This window comes from Sceloporus occidentalis, unplaced genomic scaffold (assembly GCF_023333645.1).
Source record: "Sceloporus occidentalis isolate IW3139 unplaced genomic scaffold, rSceOcc1.0.p SCAF_21, whole genome shotgun sequence".
Lineage (NCBI taxonomy): Eukaryota > Metazoa > Chordata > Lepidosauria > Squamata > Phrynosomatidae > Sceloporus > Sceloporus occidentalis.
In genome coordinates, this window is record NW_028317001.1 from 7,994,947 (window position 1) to 8,007,928 (window position 12,982).

The 12,982-nt window shown below is 47.5% G+C and overlaps 1 protein-coding gene across 1 annotated transcript; it reads left to right on the forward strand.

The window, feature by feature from the left end:
• The first annotated feature begins 135 nt into the window (after positions 1-135).
• LOC149301530 (uncharacterized) lies at positions 136-12,671 on the forward strand. Its single transcript, XM_089484307.1, has 3 exons — positions 136-147; positions 10,456-11,356; positions 12,631-12,671. The coding sequence occupies exons 1-3, from the start codon at positions 136-138 to the stop codon at positions 12,669-12,671; spliced, it is 954 nt and encodes a 317-aa protein (XP_089340433.1).
• Positions 12,672-12,982: the final 311 nt, after the last annotated feature.

Below are 12,982 nucleotides of genomic sequence, written 5' to 3' on the forward strand. Positions count from 1 at the left end.
AACCCCGACGGGGGGAATAGTGGCCTTCAGCCCAACCTTGACCAGGAAATGATCCACGGTCCATGACAATGCGGAGATATTGACTACCTCCACCCACGGATGTGCCTGTTCCGCACAGAAGACCATATCGAGAGTATGACCTGCACAGTGAGTGGGCTCAGAGACTATCTGGGAAAGGCCCATGTTTGTCATGCTGACCATGGACTCCCGAGCTGCACCAGATACGTTCCTTAAACCGGCCTCGAGGGGGATGTTGAGGTCGCCCAGGACTAAAAGCCTAGGCGACTCCAGCAGCAGCTCTGAGACCAGTTGTGTCAGCTCCGCTAGGGAGTCTGTTAAGCAACAGGGTGGCATTAAACCAACAGAACCCACAGACTTTCCCTAGTCCTTAAGCTGAGGTAAATACATTCAATGTGGTCCATCTTATGGATAGGTATCCTGGCCAAAGCAAGATTGTTTTCATGGACCAAAGCAACGTTCCCTTATCTGCTCACTGATGGCGAACCCAGCTGGTAAAGTCTGAGCTCAGGTGGCTGAGCTATCATCACCCAGCCAGGTCTCCGTGAAACAAGCCAGGTCAGCCTCTTTGTCCAGTAGGAGATTCTGGACTATCTGCTTTGTATTTTTGACTGACCTGGCATTACACAAGAGCAGGGAAAGATTCTGTGGCTGGTTTGGTATGCTCTCCAGCTCTTTTGGGATAGCAGGGTGAATGGAAGGGGAGATAGATATCAAACATCAATCTCTCCTTCCGCTGTAACGACATTTCACCCTGTTAGCGCACCATGCACATCTTGTATAGCCACTCCACAGTCAATCTCCCCCCCCCCCCCCGCCAATTCGTCATCTGAATGATATTCTCCTTGCCCATGGCCATCTCCCTCCAAGTGTCTGTCTAAGAACATATGAAATAAAAGTACACAAGGAAAAAGGTACCAGCCAGTTGGCATCATCTGTCCCACCATTCACCACTGCGTCCCTGCCACTGGGAGCCAGGGATGTTAAGGGAGAAGGCTGTCTCCTGGCTGGCATCCTCTGGCCTCGGGGAAGATCTACAGTCCTGGCCATGCCCCTCTCACTGCTGCCTTGCCTCTGCTGGCTTCCTTGGCCTCTGAGGAATTGGAGGAGAGAAAGGGTTGCTTCTGGCTTGGCTCAACTCTCTACCTGGCTGGAGGTGGAAGGAAGGAAGGAAGGAAGGAAGGAAGGAAGGAAGGAAGGTGCCAAGGGAAGAAAAGCATAATGGGACTATTGAAGTGAGGTGGGGGTATCGTGGACCAGACTGATGTACTCACCTCCCAGGACCCATTGTAAGAGCTATCACAGCTCACTGTGATGCTTTAAATCAGGGGTCCTCAAACTCCAGCCCTCCAGGTGTTTTGGACTTCATCTCCCAGAAGACTCAGCCAATCAACATCCATATGCAAATTTCCTTCCTACCTCAGTAGTCTACAGCCAATCTGAATAGACTTCCAGAGCCCCACAAAGGCTCCCCTTTCCTCTTTGGCCCTCAGCCAATCATCATCCACATGCAAATTTCCTTCCTACCTCAGTACTCTACAGCCAATCTGAATAGACTTCCAGAGCCCCACAAAGGCTCCCCTTTCCTCTTTGGCCCTCAGCCAATCACCATCCACAAATTTGCTTCCTACCTCATAATGCCCTCCCTGACAGCTTGGCCAATGATCTGAGATTCTGGAAGCTGAAGTCCAAAACATCTGGAGGGCCGGAGTTTGAGGACCCTTGCTTTAAATGATAAGAGCTGACTTGGATGCCAGCATTATTGCATTATTGCATTATTGCAGAGGCCATAGGTCAGGTGTCCAGTGACTCTGTCAATGAGATCATACTGGATCAATTTGAATCTGTGAGTACTAAGGATGTAGTCAAGCTCCTGGGAAATGAGAAGAAGACAACTTGCCCTCTTGACCTGTGTCCTTCATGTCTGGTCATCCAAGGAGGAGATGCACTTAGGACTCACCTGAGATGTATCATAAATGCATCTCTTCCATCTTGCTTAAAAGAAATGGTGTTATGATCCCTAGGACATGAACAATTACAGACCGGTCTCCCATCTTCCGTTTCTAAACAACAACAACAACAACAACAACAACAACAACATAATAATAATAATAATAATAATTATTATTATTATTATTTATAGCCCGCCCAATCACAAGGAATCTGGGTGGGTTACAAGAATAAAAATATAAAGAATACAATAAAATAAAATACAAAAAATAAATACAATAAAATAAAATAAAAGAGAGCGACGTTAGTTACAGTAATTCACAGTTAGGCCTGATGGAAATTGGGCCTGTCTTTTTCACTCCCTCCCAGGTCTGATGATGACACTTGAAATGGAGGGAGGGCTCTTCTTCTTGAGGCAATAATATAATTTCATTAATTTTAATTTAATTCTTCTCATTAATATAAGAGAAGAATTGGTGGACAAAGCGACATAAGTCACAGTAAATGGGGAGAGAACTAGGTAGGGAACTATTCAGGGAAGGCTTGCCTGAAGAGATGCGTCTTAAGAGCCTTCTTAAAGGCTGTAAGAGTAGAAATGTCGTGGATCTCCTTTGGCAGGTCATTCCATAGCTTCGGAGCTGCGATGGAAAAGGCCCTCTGGGTGACTGAGGTTAGCCTAGATTTTATTGGCTGAAGTAGATTCTTCCCCCAGGACCTTAGAGTGCGGGACGGACAGTACGGAAGAAGGCGTTCCCTTAAGTATTCTGGACTCAAGCCATGTAGGGCTTTGAAGGTAAACACCAACACCTTGTACCTTGCCCGGAAACTAATTGGCAGCCAGTGAAGGGATTTCAAAACCGGTGTTATGTGATCGGTACGACGAGAACCTGTAATTAACCTGGCTGCCCTATTTTGTACAAGCTGAAGTTTCTGAACTTGGCACAAGGGTAGCCCCATGTAGAGCGCATTACAGAAGTCCAACTGAGAGGTGACCAGCGCATGTACAACTGTTTCAAGGTCTCCCTGCTCCAGGAAGGGGCGCAGCTGGCGTATCAGCCGAAGCTGATAACAAGTGCTCCTGACCTGAGCTGTCAGGTGAAGTAACGAGTGAAGGAGCACCCCTAAGCTGCGGACAGAGTCTTTCAGGGGAAGTGTGACCCCATCCAGAACTGGCTGACATAATTCCATACCTGGGCTTGGGTTTCCTATAACAAGTACCTCCGTCTTACCTGGATTCAGCTTGAGTCGGTTTTCCCTCATCCAGTCCATTACCGCCCCAAGACATGCATTCAGAGGAGAGATGCCATCCTTAGTCACTGCATCAGTCTGAGACATAGAGAAATATATTTGGGTGTCATCAGCGTACTGATAACATCCTGCCCCGTGTCTCCGGATGATTTTTCCCAGTGGCTTCATGTAAATGTTAAACAGCATAGGAGACAATATTGCACCCTGGGGGCACCAAATTTTACCTCTCTTTTAGAAGATCAACTCTCCCAGCGCCACCATCTGGACTCTGCCTGAGAAGTAGGAGCAGAACCACTGTAGGACCGGAACAGTGCCTCCGATACCTAACTCTCCCAGGCGTTCCAGAAGGATACCATGGTCAATGGTATCGAAGGCCGCTGAGAGGTCCAAGAGCACCAGCAGGGCCACACTTCCCCTGTCGATGCCCAGAAGGAGATCATCGACTAAGGCGACCATGGCAGTCTCCACTCCGTATCCCCCCCCCCCCCGAATCCGGTTTGAAATGGGATTTCCCCCCTCTTTTCTCTTGTCCTCCTTCCCTTCACTCCAAGGGCAAACTTCTCCACTGACTCAAAGACTTCCCTGCAGCCCCAGCTTGCTTTTTGTCCCTTCCCTGCAATGACAGATGTACTGCCTCTCCTTCCCCTGAATGACCCTGAGGGCCCTTGGCAATGGGGCTGGAATGGAGCACCCTCCCCTCCTCTCTCCCTTTCCTCAGGTAAATGCTGGCCCTCTTTCTGTGTCTCTCAAAATGGAGGCACTTAGTCTGGACCCCACCTTCCCAAAATCCTGGCTACGTCCCTCTTTATGATGGCTTTATGATGTGTATTTTACACATGATTGCCTCCTGAGGACACTCTGAGGACTGCCATTGGCTGGAATCCCCTCCCTCCCACCATCCCTGGCCCTGATTGGCTGGGATCCCAGTCCCACCCACCATCCCTGGCCCTGATTGGCTGGAATCCCTGTCCCTCCCACCATCCCTGGCCCTGATTGGCTGGAATGCCCTCCCTCCCACCATCCCTGGCCCTGATTGGCTGGAATCCCCATCCCTCCCACCATCCCTGGCCCTGATTGGCTGGAATCCCCATCCCTCCCACCATCCCTGGCCCTGATTGGCTAGAATCCCAGTCCCTCCCACCATCCCTGGCCCTGATTGGCTGGAATCCCAGTCCCTCCCACCATCCCTGGCCCTGATTGGCTGGAATCCCAGTCCCTCCCACCATCCCTGGCCCTGATTGGCTGGAATCCCAGTCCCTCCCACCATCCCTGGCCCTGATTGGCTAGAATCCCAGTCCCTCCCACCATCCCTGGCCCTGATTGGCTGGAATCCCCATCCCTCCCACCATCCCTGGCCCTGATTGGCTAGAATCCCAGTCCCTCCCACCATCCCTGGCCCTGATTGGCTGGAATCCCAGTCCCTCCCACCATACCTGGCCCTGATTGGCTAGAATCCCAGTCCCTCCCACCATCCCTGGCCCTGATTGGCTAGAATCCCAGTCCCTCCCTCCATCCCTGGCTATTTTGTATTCTGGCAACCATTTTGTGCTGCTTGTTCCAGAACTTTCTGTGAGGTGTCAGTTGAACAGAGGCATCTCTTTCTCTCCTGAGTCTCCAGAGTCAAGGAGGCCAGGCTCCTTGGGCCAAAAGGAAGGAAGTGTGTCCCTTTGTGCCTCTGGCCCTCCATTTTGGGGAGAAGAAGGAAGGAAGGAAGGAAGGGGCCAGTGGGGGTCAGAGGAAGGGGAGGCAGGGACTCAGGGCCAGTGGGGAACCTGGGCTTTGGGGACTGGAAGAGAGAGTTGGGAAAGAGACCCTCCCTTTGGGCCCTAGCTGGGGAGGGTCCACTGGTCCTTGCCTCCCCCTTTGGGAAAGGAGACCCCCTCAGCCCCCTGGACTCACTCCTGCCACTCATTCCTAGAATGGCTGGGACTCAGAGGAGTTTCCTAGGCATGGTCACCTTCTGCCCTCCATGGCCATTGGCACTGACCTTTCCCCATTGCCTTCCCTCCCTCAGCCCTGTGGACCTCCTCCTCCTTCGCACTCAGAGCAACCCTTCTCTACGGCTGAGGAGACGGCCTCTGACCCAGGGAAGCTCCGGCCATAAAGGACTGCAGAAGAGCCCTTTCTGGGGCTGCAGGAATCAGGGTCTTTGTACTGAAGGTGGGCCTTTATTCCTGGAGCTGAAAGAGGACCTTTGTTTAAATGTTTCAGTCCAGGATTGTATGGAAAGGTTGCAGCTGAGAGACTGGGCCCATGCTTTGCAGGCATAAAGTCCCAAATGCAGTCTCTGGCAGCACTGTCTTCCCAGAAGGTGGAGGTGAGATTTCCAGACCCCAGACACATGGTCCTTTGTGTTGGGAATATGTGTGTATGTGTTGTTTACTAGAGCTTTGTGAGGTATTTGTTTTACTGAGTTTATAAAATGAATTTACATATGTCCTCTCTTCCCAAAAATAAGCATAATCCAGGATGCAGTCTTTAATCTTAAACCTATACATTTATAGAATTTTATTGTATCAAGTGGTGTGCATACCTTTTAAAAATATACAAAAAGAAGTGAAAATGAATGTGATTTTGACAATGGGTCTGTTCAGAAACACTGCACACAAATATACATATAAGGATTTCTGGATGGCCTCAGCAAGCAGAGAGAGGAGCTGCACACCTCATGCCCTATCTATGACTGAGAGACACAAACACAGCAGTTAAACTTAGATGAACACACTCATTTGTAATAATGAAATGATTATTTTCACCAGTGTCAAAATGGGGATGGGGGCATGATGAGGGGAGGCTGTGGATCAGATCCGTAAAGTAGTGCGTATCTTATCCAGTCCAAGAGCTAGATCTTCTCTTCGTGGGACATAAAACAGGTCCTCCTCCTCCTCCTCTACATGAAAGAGTAGTCTAATTCTCATCCATGACTTTGAAACAGCATTTCTTCATTTAAAAAAACTGAGGTGGCATGAATCCTGTTGGTTAACCCTAGAGATTAGACCCACTGAACCCATAAGTGACTGGCGAGTCAAACTATAGGTAATGCCAACTGATTCAGCGATTCTCCTCTGATCAGGACAAAGCATAGTATAGGTTCCAGGTTAGGATTTAGTCCTGTATGTGTAAATCAGGTGCTCTCTTCCCATCAGCTCAATCCTCTGATGCCCCCCAACCCTGGGAGGAGGGCATGATACAATGCAAGGGGAGCAAGAAGAGAAGAGAGAGCTCCTTTCCTGCCCTACCTGACCAGGGGCCTCTCTGGGGGATGGAGGGCAACTGGTTTGGGAGAATGAGGGGCCCACTAGATCACACAGCCTGACTCAGCAAAACCCTCCACGCTCCAGTGTTGTTCTGGGTGGAATGAGGCTACAACTGGCCATTCACTGACCCAGGTCCTACCATAGAATTGTGGATGCCATCCCGCATGGCCATTCCATGCCTGCTGAGAGTGTCGGGTGCGAGGTATTAGAGAAGCATCCAGCCGTGTTTCTGTAGCCAGAAGCAAAATGAAGACATCTTCCTCTGAGGACCACTGGGTACTTGTGGAGATGATGCACTCATTTCACATCTAGCTACAGGGACATAGACAAGGCCCTTTCCAATTCCCCATCCCCTGATTCCCCACCACTCTCACAAGGCATGGAATAGCTGTTGTGTAAGGGAACTGCAGTGAATCTATGCTAGGTCCAGGGGGCTTTGTTTGGGGCACAGGGAGAAAGGGGATACCCACCTCTGCATCGGCCCAAAGGAGGCATATATAACCTGCGTATGTCATCAGTAGGATGCCGTTCTCTGTGTCTTTGAGCGCTGCCGGGTTTCTTACCAAGCCCACCCTAACCCTGGTCCCTTTTGTCAGGAACTTCATCTCAGCCTCTTCGTACACGGCTTTGGGCCTCTCTTTCTGGAAGTGACCCAAGTGCAAGACCACCAGGACCCCTGCCCACCTGATGGCTGACACAGAGGCCAAGCGGAGGGAGTTGGGCTCCAAGAGAAAGAGGATGCAGAGGTACAAGAACTCTTTGGTGAGTCTAGGTTCTTGACTATTAGTTTCATCTGTGTCACTGCTGGGCCAGTTCATGAAAGCAAGCGGAGAACATACTCTCCCAATTTAGCAGAGACAGTCCTGGTTAAGCCTCTCTCACCCCACTTTTTCAGGGACTTTTAAAAATACCCCATCCCACTTTCCCCCTTCTCAGCTCACTTCAGTTCCTGAGTGCCATTCAGTTTGCAGCCCATCAACTCAAAAGTGCGGAGAGGAGAGGAAAGAAGGAGGCAGGATATGCCCTTTCCAAGAGGCTGAAGCAAAAGCAAACTGATGTGCCCTTCCTAGCTTGTGTGATCTTCCTCATAAACAACTTTGGCCATCTTCACCCCCTTCTGGATTACTTGTCCATATATGTCTTGCTTTTCCAATCTGCGAAATGTTGGGGGATATGGGAGAATGTCTCTGGATCTAAATTGTGGGTGGGCCCAGTAGCCCTTATTTAAAATGACGTTTGCCTCTGAAATTTGGCAAGAAATATCTAAATGCACCACAATTCTTTGGTGGCTAAATGTACTATATGTGCTGGGATAGTGAGTATCCTAATCCATCCTCAATATCCCAGCCAAAATTTAAAGTTTATCTCCTGGACTGATTTCTGAAGTGATGAAATACTAATATTTCGGATGCACCATGTGCTTTCCTCCCCTTTTGTTTAGTCACTCTCTGGATGAGGGCTATTTTCTATTTCAGGTGACCTTTGCAGATGTGGCAGTATATTTCTCCGAGGATGAATGGAATCTGTTGACAAAGAAACAGAAACATTTGTACAGTTATGTAATGATGGACAATTATGAGAATGTGGCTTCTGTAGGTAAGGAACCTGAATCCATTGCTCTTTCTATAAAGACTGAGGGTCCTTTTATCCTATATTATTATGTTTCTATGGTTCCACTAGAATAATAGAATCATAGAGTTGGAATAGACCACAAGGGCCATCCAGTTCAACCCCCTTCTGCCATGTAGGAATACACATTCAAATCACCCCCAAGAGATGGCCATCCAGCCTCTCTTTAAAGACATCCAAATGAGAGAACTCCACCAGACTCTAAAGGAGTATATTCCACTGTCAAAGAGCTCTTACTGTCACAAAGTTCCTCCTAATGTTTAGGTGGAACCTCTTTCCCTGTGTCTTGCATCTATTGTGGTGTCGCCTTTTCTCTGTAGCAACAAAAAGCAAGCTTGCTCCTTGCGCAACATGACAACCTTTCAAATATTTAAACTTGGATATAATATCCACTCTTTATCTTCTTTTCCCCAAGCTAAACATAACCAGCTCTTAAAAGTGTTCCTCACAGAACTTGATAGTTCCCTTACTCTACACCACTTTGGTTGCTCTTCTTTGGGCATGCTCCAATTTGTCAACATCCTTTTTGAATTATGGGGCCCAGAACTGGACACAGGATTATTCCAAGTGAGGGCTGACCAAAGCAGAATAGAGTGGCACTATTACTTCTCTTGATCTAGAAACTATTCTTGCATTGATGCAGCCTAGAATCACATGGGCCTTTGTAGCTGCCGCATCAAACTATTGGCCCATGAAAGATGAAAGGGTGACACAAAAATCCCTTTTTCTCTAATGTTTCTTTTCCAATCTGAGCTTGCTTAGTTCCATGGTTGATTCCAGAGGACCTTTATTACCTGATTGCTGGAGTCTGGGGAGGACACCCCCAAGTGCTATGCTTTTAGGGGAATTTCATACTTAGTTCAAAGGAGAGATTGGGGCAACAGGGACCTCAGTAGTTCCGGACCCCCCCCCCCCCCCCGGCATTAGACGAATTCCGTATATTCCCAAGCCCTATTTAAATGAATGAAGCACCATTAACCCTTATGAGGCATGCCGGCCCTTTTCCCAGTGTGACTTTTAGTGTATGCTGAAATCCGTGTAAGGCATGCCCGCGTATGACGCAGGTGCACTCTACACTCAGGCACACACATATAGGTGTTCACGCACAAAAACAAGAACTAGGTAACAAAGGTGGGACTGGAGATGTTAGGCTTTGCTAATGATAATACATAACCTAGACAGAACTTGATTCCAAGTGCTGACAGTCCAGAATGGTGAGAGAAATCAGTAACTCCCATGGCAAGTGTAGCTGGCAAGTGTACTGAGGTGTTTAGCAATGTAAACCAACAGAGTGTCTGTCTGCAACTGGACTGACGCTAAAGAACAGCCAGTTGGTATATTTATACTGCTATTGTTGCTAGTGGACAGAACTTGAGTTTCTATAAGGTTTAAATCGTTTCAGAAAGTTTCCTGGTTGGGGAAAATATGGTCCAAAATCAAATGGAATAAAATGGGTGCTTGGTACAAATACCTAAGACATAAGGGATTAGCACCCCGGTTCTCAGGTCCTTCTTGGCTCTGAATTCCAGTCCCGTTCACAAGCTAATGTACAACGCAATGTGAGCACGATGCACCCAGATGCAGCTCATCAATAACATAGCAGAATATGGAAAGAAATTTCCAGATACAGGTGTTGGTAATGCACTGACCACTTTTCACACTTAAAAATAAGTCACAGACACAGTTGATTTCATCTGAATCTTTGGAGGTTTTTTATCTTGAGTTGCAAAATAAAAAATATTTGCAAGCTCTCCTCTCTGACTTCCATCATGTTCACTGTCTCTTGTATAAACAACTACAATTCAATCCTATCCACAGCAATCCACATGTGACCTGTATGCTGTACTGGTTGTGATTCATTTCCTGATGCCACACTATGAAGCGTCCTCTGCAGTTAGCTTGCATCATGCCATGTGCTCTGACTCAGCACTCTCTGGCCATCTCACAGGATATGATGCCACTTTTCAATCAAGATATTTTTACACATGTTTAAATGAATATTTATTCAACCGTCTGTATGACTATCTGCTTCTACTGATTACCTCAAGGTAGTTCCCCACAATCTCCTCTTTGCCAGCTCCTCTGAGTAAGGATATAATCATTTCATGGATTTGGGGCACCTGCACCAGAATCATGCTCAGGTCACCCACTCCAACTCTATTAATTTAATCTCAAATAGGGAGGCGTGAATGTAGGGCTAAATCTTGGGCTAACACTTTCCTCTCTTAACTCTGAATTTCAGTATTATCTGTCATTATTCTTCTTTACAGAAGAACTTGTCAGTCATGAGAGAGTCCACACATCAGAGAAGCCATACAACTGCCAGAATTGTGGGAAACATTTTACGTACAAGTCTATCCTTGTCATGCATCAAAGAGTCCACACTGGAGAGAAGCCATACAAATGCCAGCATTGTGGGAACTGTTTTTCTCGGCAGTCAACCCTACTGACACACCAGAGAATCCACTCAGGAGAGAAGCCTTACAAATGCCAGCATTGTGGGAACTGTTTTTCTCAGCAGTCAACCCTACTGACACACCAGAGAATCCACTCAGGAGAGAAGCCATACAAATGCCAGCATTGTGGGAACTGTTTTTCTTGGCAGTCAACCCTACTGACACACCAGAGAATCCACTCAGGAGAGAAGCTTTACAAATGCCAGCACTGTGGGAACTGTTTTTCTCGGCAGTCAACCCTACTGACACACCAGAGAATCCACTCAGGAGAGAAGCCTTACAAATGCCAGCATTGTGGGAACTGTTTTTCTCAGCAGTCTCACCTACTGACACACCAGAGAATCCACTCAGGAGAGAAGCCTTACAAATGCCAGCATTGTGGGAACTGTTTTTCTCAGCAGTCTCACCTACTGACACACCAGAGAATCCACTCAGGAGAGAAGCCATACAAATGCCAGCATTGTGGGAACTGTTTTTCTCGGCAGTCAAACCTACTGACACACCAGAGAATCCACTCAGGAGAGAAGCCATACAAATGCCACCATTGTGGGAACTGTTTTTCTCGGCAGTCAAACCTACTGACACACCAGAGAATCCACTCAGGAGAGAAGCCATACAAATGCCAGCATTGTGGGAACTGTTTTTCTCAGCAGTCCCACCTACTGACACACCAGAAAATCCACTCAGGAGAGAAGCCATACAAATGCCAGCATTGTGGGAACCGTTTTTCTCAGCAGTCTCACCTACTGACACACCAGAGAATCCACTCAGGAGAGAAGCCATACAAATGCCAGCATTGTGGGAACTGTTTTTCTCAGCAGTCAAACCTACTGACACACCAGAAAATCCACACAGGAGAGAAGCCACACAAATCCAAGCAGTGAACGAACTTTATTTTTGTAAAGAAGGAATACAAAAATCTTTTTTCAATCCAGCAGTGCTAAGAAAAGGCCCTCATGATTTTATTTGTACGGTTTTTATGTCCATATGTCTGTTTATGTTATATTTTGTTAAGTTTAGGTTTTCATTGCTACTAGTATAGATAATCGCTTTGGGTTATAAATTTGGCTGGGGATTATGGGCCGTGGTTTAGGTTAGTTAGATGGGGGACTGGGATTTATTGCAGCTAGCTAGAATAGCAATGATAGCATTCAGAATTTGTGGGATGTTGGCTGAAGAAAGTTGGGGACCGGTAGTAACAGAAAGGGAGCTAGCTTCTTCGAATGTCTGGGGCAGGGAGAGATTGTGCGTGTGAGAAGGATGGCAAAGTGGGGCTGGTTAATAGTGGGGGATAGATGGTGGGAATTGTAGGTGGGGGCTAGGTTTGGTAGAAGGTGGAGTTTTAGGTTTTGGAGTTTCAGTATATTCTTTGGCTTGGGGAGGGCAGTTCTGGCTTAAACACTGAATTTCTGGCTGTGTTTTCAATAAAGGTCTTTGTTATTTCAACACATTGGACTCTTTGATGCACAGAAGTTGTGAATTTGCACAAAACTGACCCTTTCTTCTCCCCTCAGTCCTCAGCAACATCCCCAGCCATAAGAACAGCAGAGGCAAACACACATACATCTATATATATATCTATATATCTATATACATACAGTATACACAGAGAAGCGATTTCCAAAGCAGAGTCTTCCTTTCCTGCCTTTCCTGGGCTCCATTGCGGCCTCTTCAAAATCTCCTCAAAAGAAGGAAGGAAGGAAGGGGAGGCTGCTGAACCCCCGGCGCGCTCCTTCCCTTCCCTCAAAGGCCGCCAGTGGAATAAACAGCAGCAGCAGTAAGGCCCTGGTGATCCCTGCACATGATCAGAAGGGGCTTTTGGAAGTATATGCACATGCGCAGTTTCAGATTTTAAGGCAACTATTGACAGTGCTGAACCATATCCCTCAAACTCAGCATCTTAGAGGGTATTAAAACTGAGAAGAGGTCGACATGGAAGCCAAGACCCATGATTGCTCCTGCATTCAACTATGTTCCAGACTGCAATCTGCCGTGTCTATTGGACCTCAAGGGGAGCCACTGAGAGCCAAACAAGCTCCCTTTCTATAGCCCTGTCCTGGGTTTTCCGTCAGGGTCATTGGATTCCATGGTAAAAGGCCTGGCAGGAAAGTAGCTGAGGCTTACCTTCGCCAAAGTATAGTTTCCTGCTTGTTGGAATAAGCTTTCAAGCACTCGCCGATGTGGTCGCCTATCTCAACAGACAGCTGAGCATAAGATTCTCCAGTTCTTCCACCAAGCGCCCCTTGCCTGGGTTGTCCAGATCTTGTATGGCCTTCCTGACTGGCTGCATCTTCTCTTCGCACTGAAGATGGGAACAAACAGAGAGGAGCCATGTGAAAGTGAAGGGTTGGAGGGAAGGTGGGAGGAATTTTTTTAACTTGCCTATTGCTTTGGACAGCTAAGTAAAGAGGAAACTCAGCTCAT